At 29.3% G+C, this 20,023-nt stretch overlaps 1 protein-coding gene and 1 long non-coding RNA gene across 3 annotated transcripts in view; both read left to right on the top strand.

Annotated features, from left to right (window-relative positions):
* LOC135265282 (uncharacterized) overlaps positions 1–20,023 on the top strand; it is a 362,501-nt gene that overhangs the window by 299,732 nt on the left and 42,746 nt on the right. The window lies entirely within an intron of this gene.
* The window catches only part of cmpy (crimpy), a 62,182-nt gene continuing 49,401 nt past the window's right edge, over positions 7,243–20,023 (top strand). The window contains exon 1 of one of the 2 annotated variants that reach the window (XM_008193117.3): positions 7,243–7,794. In XM_008193117.3, the coding sequence (XP_008191339.1) occupies positions 7,643–7,794 (152 nt within the window). In that variant the 5' untranslated portion in view covers positions 7,243–7,642. The remainder of the gene's footprint in view (positions 7,795–20,023) is intronic. The other variant, XM_064354598.1, reaches the window with a different exon arrangement.

Below are 20,023 nucleotides of genomic sequence, written 5' to 3'. Positions count from 1 at the left end.
TATTAAATTATAAAGAAACCATTCTATTTATTATTTTTATTGAAATTTTTATGTCATTTTTGTATTCAAAAACTTTAAAATAACACTTCTTGAATTTTCGATATTAAGACCACTCTGTATGGGCGGTATGCAGGGTTGGGAAAATTATTTTACAAAAATAATAATTAATTATTAAGTCCATTAAAAAAGAAAGAACAAAATTTTTAGAAATTTATTTCTCTTAGTTCTCGACTTTGAAAATTTTTTTTTTTTTGTTAAATCTTATGCTTTTAAATTGACTTCTAATTCAATAATATTGCTTTAAAACTAACGCTCTTTAGATACATTATTAAAGTTTCGTTCCGAGCTCATTATGAAAATTTTTTTAACTTAACCGAGGAGGTTGTTTCCAGCATGTTTGTAATTTGCCAAAACTTTGACACTTGTTCTACAATGCAAATAAGTTGAAACTTAATTCAAATTATTTACTTTAATAATAAATTCAATTGTCATTCGCTTCCTGTAAACTGACTCTGAGACTATGAGAGAGTTCAATTCCATTGGGAATATTTTGGTCTGTTATATAACAGTCACTGTCAAATACGGAAAAACTTTGTGAGGGGTCCGGAAACCAAACTTAACAAATTATTAAAAAAAAATCACTAGTCTAAAAAAATATTATTGAATTAGATGTCATTTTTAAGGAATAACCTTTAACCAAAAAAATCGTCGCAGTAGGTAGTGTATCTACCTACATAACTCGAAAACTAAAATGAAATTCGAAAAATTTTATTCTTCAAAAATAATAAATAACATTTTTACCGTACTTGATAATGCACTAATAATTTTTTTGTTAAATGAATAGATAAGGCATACTTTTGCCCAATCCTGTATGTCAAGTTGATTTAATTAAAAATTTAAACTTTATATTAGGACAGCTGCTTGTTATATTAAATTGTGCCTGAATGTTCACGTAGTTTGCAGCTGCGATTTGCATTAAAAGTAAAGCTCTTTGTTTGTAGTCAACAAAAAATTCAACTACGTACAAAAATCATTTGCCTGGAAAAACCATCAGGCTGCGAAATACCTATCTACGTTTAGTAAATGAAAATGCAAGCAGCTTTTAACTCTTTTGCCCTATCATTGATTTGTCGGCAGTGATGTCCTTTACAAACACACACAAATATTTAAATGTATCGGACGAACGAGCAATTGAGATATTTTGTCTCTAAGCCATCAGGTATTTATTGAAAAATAAATGCGTACAGAATTAACAATTAATAAAAATTCAAATTCAAAAATTTCTTTAATCTCTTGTAATAAAGTAGTTATTTTTTAATGTATAATTAAACAAGATTTACTTGGTTGGCGGGTGTTCCTATTAAGTTCAATCTTGTGTTGTCAAATTTTCTCATTTTTAAAATCGAGTAATGTTTACTAGTTTCTTACAGCTCTAGGCGACGGGCGATAAAAATTTTGTGTGTTTACGAGTACTGTATCTAGCACTAAACGTAAAATGTGGAATGCAATGTTATAAAACACAGAGTGAGCAAATATTTAGCTTTAGAAAGTGTCACATACATTTGCAAAAGGGATTTTATTTCCGATTTCATGTCGACTGAACAGTAATTTTATTATAATTCAATACATCATAATGCACCATTTAGGTTCACTGTGTTGCAATACAATGGTGATTTTCAGAGATTTTATCATCATTCCAGTGTAATAATAATTATAAAGGCTATAAAATCCGAACTTTTGGTTGAAATTACTGAAACAAAATCACGAATACGTGTGAATATGTAAAGGTTGGAATTGTTCACAGAATTATTTCAGAGATTTAGGGATTAGACAAATAACAAAGCGTGAATATTGCAAACGTCGAAATACAAAGTTGAGTGTGAAGTTAGTAAAAATATTATGAGTTTAAATTGCTTCAACGCCATTGGGATGCGAAAAAAGTAATAAGTTTGTGAAGCAATATTTACAAAAAATAGTTAGACAGTAGGAAACAACAAATGAATTAAAAAATGAGTCAACTCGTGAGCTTCCCCTACAATAAATGTAATTTATGATAAAACTTTATTGGGTTCCGGATTTGTTTAGCTTTATTTTACTCACTACATTTTGTAGTAAGTATAGACGAAACATGTCACTATTCTGTGTCACACAATATTGTAATTTTCGTTTAAAAAAAATTAATTAACAATACTATCAACTGAAAAGTATTCATTAGGTAGAACGTATTTTAAAATTTTACTCTAAAATCTTATTCACTCAGCATCTATCGGCTGAATAGACGAAATACATAATAATAGATATTTTTTGAAAACTCATTAGAATTTTTTATTAATAAATATATTTTTGATTTAACATAAAAATGTTTTATTTTCAATTTTTCTTTTGCTGCTATAATAATTGTTTTTTTAAACAATCTTTAACGGAGAAATATACATTCTGTCTGTAAAATGAATGTAGGATCGTAGTAGGTATTAAACGTTTGCCGCTTCTTTTCAGAAAAAACGAACAATGTTAGTATATGAAGAATTTGGTTTTACTGGTTATCTGAGTAGACAAAAATTGGTACTTTTCAGAAATTTCATAGAAATAAAATAATTTTAAATGCGGCAAATTTTAGTTCCAGAACCACCTGAGATCCTATGCTCTTTTATCTAGGTATCTAATATATTTATTTTCGGTTTATTTATTTAACTACAAAATATTTCACAAAATTAGTGATAGTATTTGTTTTATTTAAATTTTAGTTTTTGTCCTCTAGATCTGAATTATCTAAAGAGTAATATATTTCCACCTTTATACTGTATTTATCACTTTATACCTTATCGTTTAAGTTGTGACGACAATGTTTTTAGCACCGCAATGCAAGGATTTTTTAGATATCATGAAGTTATTAAACTTGATTTACTAAAACTTGATCAACTAAAAAAGTAAATAAAACATATTGAAAACCAGAAAGGTATTATTGTAATAATACTTTTCTCTGTTTTTTTCTCTTGAACGGACACAGCAGTCAATAGTTCTTAATTTTCACTACCAGATGTCATTAGTTCAAATTCTGGAAACGCTAGCATTGCTTTTGTCTTTGTAAAATTTATTTTCAGTATGTAACTTAATACAAAAATAGAACAATCATACGTGTAGTTCTAAACAACTTGAGAAAATATTTAATTTAATTAAGGACAAAACTCGGGACAAAACAAAAACAATTTCTTTAATTTTAATTATTGTTATTTTGCAATTTTACTATAATGTTGGATCTAACACGTTAATAAAAAATAAATAAAATAACTTTGTTAAATTATTGTAATATTGTAAGTTTTACTTAGGTTTTTGATGTCATTTTTATAATTTACGATATTACTTTTGTGTGTATAATTTCACTATTTAATCGTTTGTGTTTGTTTGTTTCTTTATCTAAGATTTTCGTTTGGTTATAACTTGTACGTATAAAAATACGTACGTAAATATTGTAGTCGTTTTTATGTTGGTTGATTAGATTTTTCAATAATAATTGCAGTTTGCACTTATTGCATAATAATGTTGGCAGTTGTTACAACGTTTGTAAATCTGTTTCTATCTTTAAGTTTACTATAATAAATATTAGACATTTTAGTATTTGTCAACTTTTGTTATAAAATGCTAAATTTATGTTACTCGAGAGTTGTTGTATATATATGGACATTTTTCATAATTTGCGTTTTTTGTTTTAATGTTGTTTTTGGTGTGAACTTTTAACAAAACTACTGGGTTAATAATTTTATTAGTTTTGTTGTTCTTGCATCCGAGTAATAGTTCAAATTAATAATTGACTGGTTCTCACTTTTTTCTGTGGCTTTACCTCTATAGAACTTTTGAACATTGTTCTCTTTCATCTTTATCAAATGTTAGAACATTAGCTGTAAAGCGAAATCATTCTAACATTATTTTTCTTATTACTCGTAATATATTGCCAAACTTCGTAATAAAAGCTGCTCTTTAAAACTAGTAACACTAGTTGCATAGAAAGCATACAGGATGTCCGTTTTCGAGCTCAATCATGGGACCTCAGTTATGATAAAAGATATGAGGTCGGTTAAATTAGGGTAAAATTGCGCAGTTTTATGCTGAACAATCATCTAAAAGAAAATTGGATGTGTTATTTATAGTTTTTGAATTATTGTAAAAAAACGTTGTTTTTTGTTTTTGTTATAATTTTCGTTTTTATTTTGTCAAGCGAAGACGAAAAGAATTAGAGATTTTGAACTAGGACGTTCTTCAGGCACTTTTTTACAAGGAATCTAAATCTGTCATCGCATTTTCCAACGCGTTCTTGATGTCAGAGTTACAACACTTAACTTTGGTTTTTCTTATGGAAGCCATATTTGCTTTATGTATTTTTGAGAAGTGTATTTATACCTGATTACAACGATGCATCACATGATATGATCGAATCTTACGTACTGATTAAAATGGAGAAAAAAGCATTTTTACGAAGAGTGCTTTGGAAAGAACGTCAAAAATTTTGTTTTTAAATTTGTTTGCTAGATTTTAGAGGTTTAAGTAAATTTGGATTTAGAAAGTTCACATTTCCATCAAGCTTACTTACTTAAAAATTAAACGACATGATAAACTAAAATTGTATTCTTCAAAAACGAAAACAAGGCAAACTTATAAAAATTTTGCTCGCATATTTAATAGAACTGTCAAAATTTAGTCTGTTAAACAACATTTTGGACGTTTTTTACAAGGCACTCTTAGCAAAAACGCTTTTTTCTTAATTTTAATCAGCATGTAAGATTCGATCATGTCATGTGATTCATCAGAAACACAAAAACTTTTTAAAAATACAAATGTTAAATATAGTGTCCATAGGAAAAATCAAAGTTGTGTTGTAACTCTGACAACAAGAAAGCAAGGCAATGACAGATTTAGATTTCTCGTTAAAAAGTCCCTGATAAGATGCTAGTTAAAAACGTCTAATTTTTTTGGTTTTCACTTAAAAAATAAAAACTAAAATTACAAAATTTTGATTTTTTTCAATAATTCAAAAACTAAAAATGATACATCGAATTTTCTTTCAAAATACGCAACTTTTTTTATTTCGTAATAGTTTATTTCTATCAATTTATACAGATGTAGCAACAAAATTGATACGAAAAACGTCAATATTATACACAGAAATAACAATAACATAAAAATAGTCTTAAGATATAAGTCAAAAAACCTGTCTATTATAGAATTCATTCAAAGTATATGGTTCGAGATCCAAAATGTAGTCAAATATTTTCTTTTTAAATAAATTTAAATTACAAGGTGTTCGCAGATGCACAGGTAAATTATTTATTGTATAGTTTTATTCCTGCATAATAACTTTTTTTTTCCGTCAGCGTAAGTTTGTCTTGGATACTCTAAATCTAGTTTGCGAGTGTTGTACTTATGGTCGTTAGTGACAATAAATAGTAGATTCTGTTTAAAGAAAAATAAAAGTAATCTACATACAGCGTGCTCAAAAACTGGCGCACCAACTCAAAGGTGTGTGGTAGAGAAGTGGTTACATATATGTAATGGTAAAAATAGTAAAAAAATTCTTTGTATTAAAGTTATTGATAAATAACTAATTTTAGGTAAATGATATGTGGCAACGTTGTCTAATAGTCATGATCGCAATAGAATTTGAGCAAGAATAAAAATAAATTATTTTTGAAACGGTTTTCTAGGAAAAAATTCCCAGTGTTGGCACATCTACATATTGTGATTTTTTGGATGAATTTTATTTTTTTTAAATTAAAAAAACTGCTAAAATCTGATAGTAAATTTTAAAATAATTATTCATCGTTTTGTTATGGAACGATTACCTGGTATGAAACAGAAATTTAAAAAAAATAATGAAAACTGAAGTAGTTAACCCAATAAGTTTGTAGCTCCAGATTTTTTAAAATATGACTTTAGGAATTTTTTCAACATTTTTCCCGTAATCTGCACTTGTTTCTCAATAACGTACCACTGAGTTGGTGCGCCAGTTTTTGAGCACCCTGTATGTATAAACCAGTTACTATCAAGAAGTTATTGCTTTTAAAGATGTTCCTACAAGTTTTATTATATTTTAAGTTAAACATAGTTCTCATGACTTGTTTTTGAGCAACAAACACTTTTATATCTTTCCACTTTGCCTCCAAAATATTATACCGTAGCTTCGTAATTTTATCCTCCAGGGATTACTTGTTTGTGTAAGTTTGCATTCATTTCTTTTAACACATATTTTTCGATTAATGATTTACTGAGACTATCTTCGATGTCATCAATATCGCTTGAGCTAAAAGTTCCATTGTTCTCTGTGTAATTGTCTTCAAATGACGTCTTTTTTCGTAGCATTTTCGTTTAGCCCTCTTGTTACTCGTTTTTTAACCGCGTTATTTCCACAAATATTACACGGAACTATGTCTCTGGTCTCGGTCATGTTGCACTTTAGAACTCGAAAATCGAACACTCTGTAGAAACAAGTGTTTTTTTTATTAAACTATGTAGTATTTATTTCTTAAAAAAACTTTTGAATGGACTATTGAATGGACCGATTTCTAAAGTATAAAATTATTGGATTTTTTGCGTTATTGTGTTATGCAATTTTTTAATTTCCTTGCATAACAATCCACCACTTTTTTGGCAAGGACTACTATCCTTCTACGATCTAAGGATTACAACTATGTAATAATTTAACTTTTGTGAAACAAGTAGTTTTGTTATCATTAAAAAACACAAAACTCAAAAATAAAACAAAATTTCATTTTCAGAACATAAGTACATTGTTTTTAACACTTTACCTTTCAACGTTAATTACGTTCTTAGGAGAAATAACTTAACCAAAAAACCTTTGGTTCTATAATTTTTATACGTCAAGGACTGCCAAGTTTGCTTCAAAATTCCTGGGGAATAAAATTCAAGACGTATCTCCACTTTTCCGATAAGCATCCAAGTCCCATCTCCCTAAATTCAAAAGATATCACTTAACATTTGGATGCATTAGCCCCGACTTTGAGTAAATCATGAATCGCTTTAAGTGACCAAACCGAATGTAAAAGCATGAATAGCGGCCACCGCTTCCCGCCGTCGTAATTTATAGCAAAAGAGTGCTTTATTGCTGGATTGCTGCTCGAGTTTGCATAAGAAAGTACAAGAACTTAAGAATGTTTTATTATTTTATAATTTATGTATATGGCAGCGCAAGCGCACACCAAGGGTATTTCCGCCTCTCTGGCGCAGGGTACGCAGTGTTTCCCATTCGGTTTTCCTCACCACCGGCGAAAACGTCCACCGGAAAGTGCGCGAACACGTGAAAAGTCCCATTTTCCAAAACTAGTGCAGTTGGTGTCCCACTTGAATAAAAAAATTAACTTGACTCTAAACCAACCCCCGGATGAAAAATTAGGTGTCCGGAGCAAACTAATGTCGCTGTGCCGAAAACGCATCAATCATTTTTATTTATCTACGGGTTAAATTGATCCACGCATTTTACGCAAAACTTTTCTATTCGAAAAGTTGGGGTGTTTATCATTCTTCAGAAAGCTGATAAATTTGGTAAACTGTCGCCCGGAGTTTTAGCAAGTTGGGGAAAAGTAACAGTGGGTGTCTTCGTTATGTAAGGATAATGTAAAATTCCGCGGACACGATGAAAAGTATGTTAGTGCTAGCGTTTGTGGCCATCATCGCGTTCTGCGGCGGTTTCACAGCTCCAGCTTGCGTGTGCGATAAAAGGGAATGCGAGATCGTCAACGAAGTGGACTGTCCTGGGCTCGGAATTGTCGTTTGGGACCCTTGCAAGTGAGTTTTTCCAAATTCCAGCCGTCGATAAGCGTCGTTAATTACCCCAGTTTGATTATTTATTTCGTTTGGTTCACGCAATTGGAATATTATTCCTTTGCTGGATAATCCTAGCCACTTTCGCCCAAACCATTTATTAATAATTCGGGCGAGCGACGGTCAATAAAGTATAAGCGGTGGCATGTAACCCCAAACCTTTAATTTAGCTCAAACGTAACGTTTCTAGTGTTTACAAAGGCTTTCCACGAAAATGTTTTGTTGTAGTAATTGTTGTCAGTAGCTACCGCTTTGGAAAACTCGCCTAATAAAAATGCTCTTCAATTACCAAAGGCTGTAATTTTCCTCGTGAAACCGGAACGGGAATTTATCGCAGCGCGAGAGTGCTGAAATAAACAAATTATTTTAGTATGGAAGAAATTTCCTTCATTTGTATTCAGTTTACTTATGATGGCAAAAAATAAATTTATGCATTCGTATTGGAAATACCAAATCAAACAGAAAATTGGAAATAAGCTGAATCTAAATTCAACCTGTGAGGTATTTTTTAAATCGAACTGGCGGAAATCAAATATTTGTTATGTCGTTCGGGATCATACAAGATTGACAATTTCTTGTTTGAACGCTGATGTGTGAGTTGTTGACGGTGTTAGTTAGTTTAATGCGATTTTGACACACATATTTATTTTGGAAAGTTAACAATTTTTATAACTGGAATCGCACAATATAATGATAGAGCTATTTGCTTGAATTCATGTGAACAGAAAATTTATAGATTTTAATCTTATGCAAGTGTAGTATGCCGACAAAGTGTTTTTTTCTATTATGAATAGTGTTATTTAACTTAATTATATTATATTAATTTTTAAATAGTAATTACTAATTTCTAACAGATTACCTAATAATAAATTTAAAAAGCTCTGTTGACATTTCTATGGACTTACAAAGGATTTTATTCTGTTTAGGACCGTTTTATAGAAGCGTCATTAATTTAATTCGCAATTAAATGCGTGATTAACTGATCACGTGACCAAATTGAAGCAATTTGGTTGGTCTATTCGCGTTTTAACAACCAATTAAATTTTAACAGAGCTTTCTATAAACCGGCCATAATTTTAAGTTTTAATAAACATTTTTAAAACTTTAAAAATTTTCGTTGCAAGATACTCTACATTTGCAGAAGAATAACAAATTATTTGCTAAATTTGCAAAAGAAAACACTGATCGTTTTGAATGAAAATGCAGCACTATACAGGGGTGCTCCATTTTGGATGTCCAAATAGGGATCTCCGAAACTAACAGGTTTAGAGAAAAACGAGCGACACATTCTCAGGTCTATTTTTAAGAAGATTATTTTGGTGAAAACCGCATCCTGCTATCGTCTTTTATTTTTAACTTATAAACAAAAGTTGACTTTTTAGCAAAATTTTCAACCAGTTTTTTTTCAACCATTCGTTTAACTGTAATAGCATAAGTTGTATTTTTTGTAAATTAATCATGGCTGGCTATGACATTTTCGAAAAGGTTATTTTTTCTGAACTGAAAACAATATAAATACAGTTTGATATTTTTCTATACTTTTGATAAAATATATATTTAAAATATTTGAGAGTAGTTGGCCATGGAAAAATTATTTCACATAAAAGGTGTGAATAATCTAGAAATGTTGTGAACGGTTATTAAATTAAAAAATGTAAAGTTATCAAAACAAGCTATATGTTAAAGTTATTTTTAATTGAACAAATATACGATCGTCGCAGATTTTAAGTACAAAAAAAATGTGCAGAAAATTGAAAATGATGTCTAACTACCATTAGATGACACTCTTTTATGATTTAGTGAAGTGCAATGTTATGTATTTTTTTACCGCGGATGGGAATTGATTTTGGTGTTTGGATTGACATTTGTTTGTAAAATAAAATTTTATTATTAATAATCAATTATCAATCTAAAATAAAATTTTATTATCAGTCATGAATAAGATTTTTCTTTTCCGACATTTCATGTTTAATTCTACAATAGAATGGCAATGCAAGCTTGCTATTTTAAATCTAAAAACCAATAGTTTTTATTAATCGCAAAAATTTGCTCTAATAATAATATGATGTTTTTGAATTTATTAGTGTTTAAATAATCATTAAATCATAAATACATGTTAAGTAATATATTTTTCATAGTTGTAACTGAAAATCCAAAAAATTTTTCATGGCCTGCTATAAAGAAAATCGAAATGTAATGATTTTTCAATTTTTAAAAATAATGTATTACACAAATAGACATATCAAATCAGAAAAAAATAAGCTTTTCGAAAATGTCATGGCCAAACATGATTTCTTTTCAAACAAATACAACTTTATGTTGTACAGTTAAACGATCGGTTGAAAAAATCGCTGATAACATTATTAAATTTTCTGTAAAAGTGCCTGTACAATGTTTTTGCTTCAAATGTGTATCTTTTATAATAAGAAAGATATGAATTTTTTAAGATTTCGTTAAAATGTCAACATTTTTTTATAAGTCAAAAACAAAATAATAAATAATAACAGATGATAAGTAGGTACTACATACTCGTTGTTAGCAAATTTTCATGCAAAACAAAACTTTGTTGAAATTCTGTTTTTTTAATTTCGTTTATTGTTTTTCTTCTAAATTACAGATTATATTAATTAAACTTTATGCTGTAACTGTAAATAATAATTCAAATTGTTTTATTACGCGGATGTGAAATGCACTAAGAAGGAGGAATGAGTTAAATAAAGAGAAATGGAAAATATTTACATAACCTTTGCTATAGTTAACTTACTTTCTATAGCCTACTACTGGCATTGTATTATTTTTTTATAATAAACCTCCTTTCATAAATGAACAATACCCATATTTTTATATTGTGATTCAGATAAAGCAACTTTAGCGAATAAACAAAATATTTTTTATCGTATTTTCCAGCGAACCTACATTCGAAAGTAGGTAGCTTAAATATTATGGTAACCTAGAGGCCTTTGTAATATCCAATTCATAAACAAACAAGTAAGCTTACGTTTACATTTATGGATAAAATACTACCCTTTTCAAATAAAATGTATGTTTATTTATTTAACTACGCATTCTGCGTATGTGAACCTAAACAACAAAGCTTTTTTATTAGTTTGCCAAGGGTAAATTTCACAGTTGGAAAAGGCAAATATGCATGAACAGGATGATTTTAAGTATGTGAAAAAATTGAAGAGCTGCAATCATCACTCTCGTTTGATTTCGGACATATTTATAATGCAAGTCGGTTTTAGCGTCAAGCTAATATTTGCTCAAAAGCTTCATATTCCCGTCCAAAAAAAAAACAAATATACAAAATAGCTAATTTTTTATTCTGTTCTCACTGTATCCAAAAATAATGTAATGCAGTTTGAAGTCTTAATTTCAGAAGACAATTTTTTGCCAACTAAATAAAACTCATGACTAAAAATATATCAATATTTTTAAGATATTTGGTTAATCATCTGAAGAAGGCCAAATCTGTGTTCGTCAACAACACAGATTCGGACCAACACTTTAGAGTGGTAAAAAACGTTCCGCTAGGCTACTAAGCATAAAAATTAATTGAATTTTTCTTCTATGCTACTTATGAACAATTTATAGAAGTGTCATTAAGTTAATCTGCAATTAAATGCGTGATTAATTGATCACGTCACGTGACCAAATTGAACAAATTTGATTGGTCCATTCGCGGTGTTAACTTTTAACGACGAATTAAATTTTAACAAAGCTTTCTACAATCCGGCCCTAAAATTTGTATTTTGAATAATTGGTGAATTTTTCAACTTTTAGGTATTTATTTAATGTTATAAGACTTATAAAATCTGTCGTTTTCGTTAACTAAATTTAAGAATACATAATATAAACTGCCAAGAACTTAACCTTGAAATATAACTTTGAAGAGATATATCTTGTGAAAAATGGGTCAAATAATTTTTTGTTATGGAAATTTTTAACTCAGTTAAGATGGTCCGAGACTTTTGGATCACCTGTATATATACAGGGTGTACCTGCTAAAAGTATTTTAACAATATATCAAAAACTAATACCTGTACAGAAATCAGTCTTTGGACATAAATACTCTTAATTTTTCTCTATGCATGAGAATTTTTTCAGAATTTTTCTCCCTCTTTTATTTAAAATTAAGTAACTGAAAATATGAAGGTATTAATTAATCATAATTGTATTATTTCTGGCGTTATTTTAAAACAAGGATGTTTAAATAATGCTTTGAGCAAATTCTTAATACAATTTTTACTGGGTTTGACTTTTTAGTTTTTATTTAACTAGTATTTTTTGGAGCTAACGAAATTTTGTTACAAATTTTTTGCTCAAAACGACGTTTTTAAGCATGGCTTATTTTAGGATGCCGTGAACAATTATTTTTTGCATCGACTTCAAATTAATTTTAATTATGAGGAATTGAAGAATAATCTTAAAAAAAAATCAGGCGCTTAGTGAAAAATATAAAATATTTAATGCAAACGCTGACTTCTGTGTGATTATTTTTGAGGTTTTGTAAAACTTATATACTTTTGTAGTAGACTTACCTTCTACAGGGTGAGTCAGTAGTGGGTTATTTCTGAATTTCTATAAATATGCAACCAATAATACTGATTCCAGCTGACTAGATCGATAACGATAAAAAAATTTAATCCACGATTACATTATTCTGGGTAGTGTCAAGTTTGTCTTGAGAGTTTTGCTAAAATTTTATTATAGATTATTATTAATCAAGGAATAAAAAAACAGTGTTGATTCAATTAATGTTTCTAAAAATCGAATGAAATATCCAAGTGGTAAGTGCAATTAGTATTTTTGGTTGCATCTTGGACATGTCAGAAGTAACCCACTATTGACTCACCCTGTATACAAAGTATCCTAACACGCATTATATCTAACAATTCGTAAACAACAGGTTGACCTCAAAAATGAGATACAGAACCAATCTTTTTTTAAGCTACAACTTATTTAAAAAAATGACTTTAAAATAACCAGTTAAATTCGATTTCAAAACGTGTTGTGCTAAAAAATTGAGATTATTTTTGTCTAACAACGTTTGTAAAGTGTTAATAACCGTTTTTAGTTTGTGTTCTAGTAATTATTTATTGTTGGTAGTGGACTTATTTTTGGTTATTTAAAGGCATTCACAAAACAAACATTTTAAAGAATTTCTATAATTTTCCTCAGGTCAATGCAAATATTCCTACTTGATTATTAATAGGCTTAATCCTAAACATTCTAACTCATCAAAACGAAAAAAACTAAAATTTGGTCCGGTACTACTTTAATCGCGGAGTATTGGTAACTTATTTTCCACTTCATTATTGACTGGAAATAATTTTATTAAATATTACTTCAAACAACTTCATTGTAGTTGCATTGTCACCCAATAAATAAAATTAATTTTTGGTATTTATGTCACAAAGCAATATTTGTTATTACATCGTGTTATTAATTATATTTTTATTTATTGGCACTGAGTTTCAACAATACATATTTGTAACTAATTTAAAATGACGCGTTTAATTATTTATCTCGTTGGCCAACAATTGAAATGAATAGATAAATTTTTGTTTTATTAACAAAATCATGATTTGCGACTAAATCACAAACAAGTTTTGATTAATGTCTAATTTCACTGCAACAAAGAGTGTTACTTAATAATTACACAAAATATGTTTGTTGCAACTTAATTCTCTTTGGATTATACAGTATACCTAAATACTCTGTTACCAGTTACAGAAATAAAATAATATTCTTATACTTAATTTAACTGTATTTATTTTTTAAGAATTTGGTGTCGTAAGCAAAAAACAATGGATTACAAATCTATTAACGTGTGAATTATTGCTGAACGAAGTTGTGTACAGAAAACATCTGTGTCCCCGCCTAATCAATATTGTTGCAACTTTCTTCGAGTGTTGAGAGATAAAGAACGAACTTTTATATCTAATTATATCTTAACAGTTCTTTCAGATTAAGCCTTTTTCAGTTCTTATTGGACGCAGTCTATGAATAGTTCATGATTTGGCTGTGTAATGAATATTTGATATTTTCAAATATGATTTTGGAAACGAATTTCATTGGGTGCAATATGATGGAAGTGGGTTAAGGCGGATCCAAAATGTTTTTCCTTTTTTCGAATTCCGTAGTTAAAGTATTTTCCAATCTAGGCAGCCATTGGAGGATAAAAGATTAACACATTTCGTTTCCCTTTGACGTCACATTTTTTATACTAACAAGACATCGGTTTTCCATGAAGAAAACTTCAATCAAGCCAAACTGTCTATCTCAATATTTCCAGCCTGATTTTGCGTCATCGCTTAGAAATTCTTTCCTATCCGTGCCTTTGATTAAACCAATTCCTCGCCTATTTTCAGTTGTTCCGCTTTCATCGCAAACAAGTTAATTATGTTAATGCAAAGATTCGCACTTCATGAATCCACCCACCAACTTTTATAAACGCATTTCAAACTTGCTTATCTAATTTGGGCGCGTAATCGCGTTAGTCGCAAGACAAAATGTGATTTAGTCAGCTTCCGGGGCCGATAAATCGCTTAATTGCTCGAAACAAATTCGAAAAACGCTAACTGCCGAATTAAAATTCTAGCGCAATTCGACACAATTAAATTTACACTAGTAAAAAATCGACTGGAGCCAAATAATGATATTATTGGACGTGACGCGCCTCGGAATGGTTTTCTGCTGTTAGTGGATTATTTAATGAAACCACTTGCTGCGGTATCATCAATTTTAAATACCAGCCACCAGTAATTAGTCGTGGCTGAGTTAAATAAATTATGAGGAACGAGCTAGTTAACCGTAGCCTTCCGATGACCACCACCATCTCCCGGTTCCGTAATGAGCTGATGAGGGAGTTTTCTGAAATAAAGCTCGAATTTAAATTTATGGCATACAAATTGAAAGCCAGTGCTTGTAATCAGTGCGTTTTATTATCGAATCGAAAACAACCTGGACGACTCGACGGCCGCCTTATTATTGACATAAATGCGGATTTTGCGAAGGCTTTTCAGGGCATAAAACCACAACAAAACTTATTGAATTTAGCTTAGATGATGCTCTTTTATCCTCTTATCTCTTCAATATGGAGCAGTATATGTAAACGCTGTGAATTCTCTCCGTTTTGTACGATTAGCTCACTCGAGCTTTGCCTTAAAATATATTTAAAGTGGAATGCTCTTTCTATACTTACATTAAAGCCCTTTATGTTGCTTTGCGTACATTAGGGATGCAGTTTTGACTCGATCTTAATGGAAAATGCAAAATAATGGGGAACAAAAAACGACTAAGCGTTGATGATTTTTTTAAACGAGTTCTACAGTGTGGTGCAAAAACTACGAAAGCGTTGGAAGGTCACGCAAAAATAGTTATTAACAATTCGAGCTGTCGCGTACGCTCGTTGCATACCTAGATATTCAAGAACTTTAAGTGTTTTCGTATTAGTGTTATTCAAAATTTTTCTTGTTGCAATATTTTAATTTTTTTAAGCGTGTTTTAAAATAGTGAAAGCACGTTGCTATCGGAAACGTGTTTACAATCTAGGATTCAGGTATTAAAAAGAAGGTTTAAAATGTTACGAACAAAAGCGGCAGTTGTATGAAATTATAGAAAGATCACACAGTAGTTACGTTATATCAAGGCACTAAAGTCTAGTTTTTTGCCATTTTACTATTGACACAATTAGTAGGATAGTTTTGATTACGTTTGTTGAATAATGTAAATAGGTAAATCAGCTAAAAATCTTATTATCAAATGAATAATATGAAATGTGAAATCATTTTATTAAGTATCAGTTTTTGTTTCAAAGAGATGACTTGGCTTAAAGTGGCAATAACGATTTAGACAGAATTAAATTGTGAACACAAGTTAGTCATTCCTTTGTATAAAATATTCAAAAAATCTGCTTTGCTTTCAATTCTCCAAAAAATTAAATCGTGAGGGATAAGAGTCACTTTTGTAATCGAATTTAAAGGAGCATTAAACTAAATATGGTTTATAATGGGTTGGTCACTACGGATTTATTGAAAAATAATTCACATTCTAAATCAAATCTATGAAGCTGGCCCTAAATATAAAATTATTTCTATTAAGAAAACCTGATATTTACTCTCTTTGTTTATGGTGGTATACATTTTAAATTTATTATCGATTTTTATATAATGTTGAAATTATTATTAAAAATTGAGAGGTAGGCAGCACCAGATTTCTTTTTTTGCTTTGATTTTCCCTGATTTCTCTTGATTTCCCCGGATTTTCCCTGATTTCCTTAAAGTTTCCTCAGATTTTTCTTGATTTCCTCAAGATTTTTTTTGATTTTTCTTGATTTCCTCAAGATTTCCTCTAATTTTCCTTGATTTCCCTAGATTTACTCCGATTTCCTCTCTAAATCTATGTATATTATATAATATATAAAATAAGTTTAAAACGTATACGTTTAAAACGTATAACGGAAAAGAAACTTATCAATTTCAGAATAACAGAGTTATTCAAAAAGCATAAATGTACCGGAAGTCCAAAGTTTTCAGTTTTTGAAATACAGTTTGTTTAGAAATGTTGTGCCATCTTGTCTAAATAAACTATTGTATTTATCTCTTTTAGGTATTAATAATGCTGTTGCTTACTTCGTAGATACGAGTAGAGGTAGTATAGTTCTACATAATTTGCTATGTCTACCATAAACCAATAAAAACTTTCCTAAAACCACAGTGATTATTCTGGTCATTGTTGGGAATTTTAAACAGATGTTGAACCTCTGCAGGTATCGAGAAGATCCCTTATTGTAAACATCAACAAAGACTAAAATAATCACTGCAAAAAAATAATAACTAATGTAATTTATACTTTTAATGAGAGATTTAATCATTAATGACTGTTTTACAATTGCATCAATCTTATTAAAAAAAATATTTGGGAAAATGCGACGTTGGCGTTTTTATAGTTTAGAAACACCTATTATATACCTTTATTCTGCAAGTAGTTACTATGGTAGATCATGTGATCTAGTTATTTTTTTATCTTCTATATAATTAAAATGGTTATTTACAGATTTTTTTAATTATGTTGGTGAAAAATTAAACCCATAAATTTTTTAACGTACTTATAAAAGAACACGTTTATTCATGTAAAGAAAAGTTGTTTATTATCTCCTTGCGATTTTTTTCTGAAACACGCACACGTTTCAAAAACACATCGCTCACAGATAACGAACAACTTTTTTTTACTTGTAGTAAAATTGCAATTTTTTAGATTTTTTACATTCTTCGATTTTTGTTGTTTTTTTCGTTTGTGAATTAATTTTTTCAAGTTTTCTGTAAAGTGATCTGTCCTTTTTGGATTTGAAACTTTTTTGCGTTAATTTGATGGATCTATAACTTATTACAGCATTCAAAAAGAGAACAAAGTTTTATAATTATTGATTTGAAGAAATTAAAAAAAAATATTTCTGAGAAGTTAATACTTTTTTCTTTAAGAAACATTTCAAAGTTAATAGATATGCTTTATAAACTAGACGACGAGTATGTAAAGGTTTAAGATTGCGCTTTTTTCGAATTTACAAGATTTAAAATTTAAAAGAAAACAAGGAACAGTTAGTACTCGAATCATCGTAAAAATGATGAAAAGTAATTGAACCGTTATTCTTGTTGTGTTTTTATAAAATGATAGTGTATTTATTTTTTTTACATAGTGTCTGCGATAGTGTTTACTGAAATGATATTACGTTATCTTATTCGAGTTATTACATACTCAAGTTTTACTTTGATTTCTTCTTTTATTTTTGTGGAAGTGTTATACGAATGTAAACTAATAAATTATATCGACTAGCTTAAGATTGGCCGACGTAACAAAAATTCTGTAATTTTTAAAGCTACAGCACCTAGAGTGGGAAATAATGTGCCTAGTAGTTGCTCAAAAAATGGTGGATGCGCCGGGTTAGTGCTCGTACTTTTATTTTAATTTTTTTATGGCATATTTTATGGAAGCTGTAGCTTAATATTTACGTTTTAGAGTGAGAAATATTATGTTTGTTATTAACAAAAATAGTGGGTTCGCCAGTTTAAAGACGAGTAAATCTAAACGAAATAATTTCAGGAATTTACTGAACAGCGATCTCATTCTGATATAGGCTTCTGTTTGCCTTTTTAATGAACAATTGTTCTAATTTTTGTATAAATATTGACAAAGTTGACTTAATTTTTGACAGTTTTTTTTGTATTTTTTACTATTAATTTTTAATATTAAATATTATTAATTAAACAAATATGTTCTAGCTAAAATAAGTTTTAGAGTTTTATTTACTCTTTTTCAACTAAGATCTAAAAATTTTAAATGAAATGATACACCTACTCAGTGGAAGGAAATGATTTCAGAAATTCACTGAACAACGATCTCATTCTGTTCTAGGCTTTCGTTTGCTTTTTAATGGACAGTTGTTCTAATTTTTGTATAACTATTGACTAAGTTGACTTAATTTTTGATAGTTTTTTTTGGTATTTTTTACTATTAATTTTTAATGCTAAATATTATTATTTAAACAAATGTGTTCTAGCTAAAAAATTTAAATCATATGACACACCTACTCAGTGAAATGAATAATAAAAAAAATATTAACTTTATAAGATTAAAAACAACGGAAAACGCAAAAAATTCACCTGCAACCGGAAACTGGGTGGCTGTATCGAGTTTGCGATTTTCTTTAGTAACTATACCAAATTTTGTAATATTTGGTCAAATGGTTGCATAATGTTATGATGCAAAAATAATTTTCATGCTTCCAATTCCAAGAACTCTAAAAATCAGTTTAGTTAGAACATGAATAGTTCTGTCTACGAAGATGAAGCAAGACTTTCTGTAACGAGGTTTGTTTTGCTACAAAAAAAATTTCTTTATTTTTTTTATAGTTTTTTTTATACCAAATGAGTATTTATTTAGAACTGTCGGGTCAGGGTCATGTGCACAAACGACTCAATTACACATTTTAATTGCCAAATAGCAATTAAAATGTTAAGTAAACATTTGAGGTTACATGTTGTGTTTACACCGACGCTTAAATTAATTATTAATTATTCTCAGATTATTTACCACCTATTCGACTGCGTTTTCGTTAATAATTAGTTCTTTTCTGCCTTCGCATGTTTGCAACTCTGCTGTTTTGACATTGCCATGTACAAACTTTGCCAATTAAAGAACAAATTAGATTTCCGAAATTATCTTGATTTACCTTCACCGTGTACAATGTGTTTAAAAATGATTGTTCATCTGGTCAATGTGCCGCTTCGTCCAAATGACTATTCGGAAGTAAAATTACCGTTGGGGGCGCCACTGAGCTAGGTCAAAAACAGTAACCATAAATGGCGGGAAAATGTTTATTCGGATATTTTGAGCGTTGTACGAATTTTGGGGCTTCACAATTATTACATTGCCTATGCGGAATGATTATTGCATCTTTGATGCAAGAAACTTATGTTGACAAATGAGAGATGACGAGGAAAACACGAATAACGAATGACTGTTTGGTTCACTTTCTTTATTGGAAAATTATTACAAAGACATTGAAAAGCCTACCTTTTGGCATAATTTACGTTTAAATGTATCAGCAGTTGTTAATCTTTATTGTAGTTTTGCAGATTTACCGCAGCATTTCATAATTTTTTCAGTGGAAAATTCTAACCTAAAATTCATAACACTTCACTAATTTATTGGTTTCTTGAGCCAAACTTTGTGTTCGCTGTGATCCATTACTTATAATCTTTAATTAGACAACTGTTTGATAACACTTTGTAATCAAAATTTAAATATTTTTCACTTTTTATCCACTTTCAAGTTCCAACAATAAACACTTTATACCACGAAAAACTACAGAACCAAAGTCAACGCTAGCTAGTATTTACCACCACGTACTTTTAAAGTAATTCTTTCTATTGTAAATAATTAACACTATACACGCAAAATTGTTGAACAATTCATTAAATGTCAGTTAAATGTGGCATTACGAAAATTTCTTTACTGTTTTCGACATAGTTCAAAAGTCATCACCAGAGGGCGTCTAGTTAATTTTATTTCCGAATTGTAGTGTTTGAGTACTGTCATCTCTGTCAAATTTTTGAATTAACTTTTAATTTGTTGCATTTTTTGCAAATGTATTGTTTATTTTGTTTTGTGTTTTATATTTTCGTGATTT

This window comes from Tribolium castaneum, chromosome 1 (assembly GCF_031307605.1).
Source record: "Tribolium castaneum strain GA2 chromosome 1, icTriCast1.1, whole genome shotgun sequence".
NCBI classification, from domain to species: Eukaryota; Metazoa; Arthropoda; class Insecta; order Coleoptera; family Tenebrionidae; genus Tribolium; species Tribolium castaneum.
Note: the sequence above shows the minus strand (reverse complement) of the source record. Positions and strands in the feature narration are given on the sequence as shown.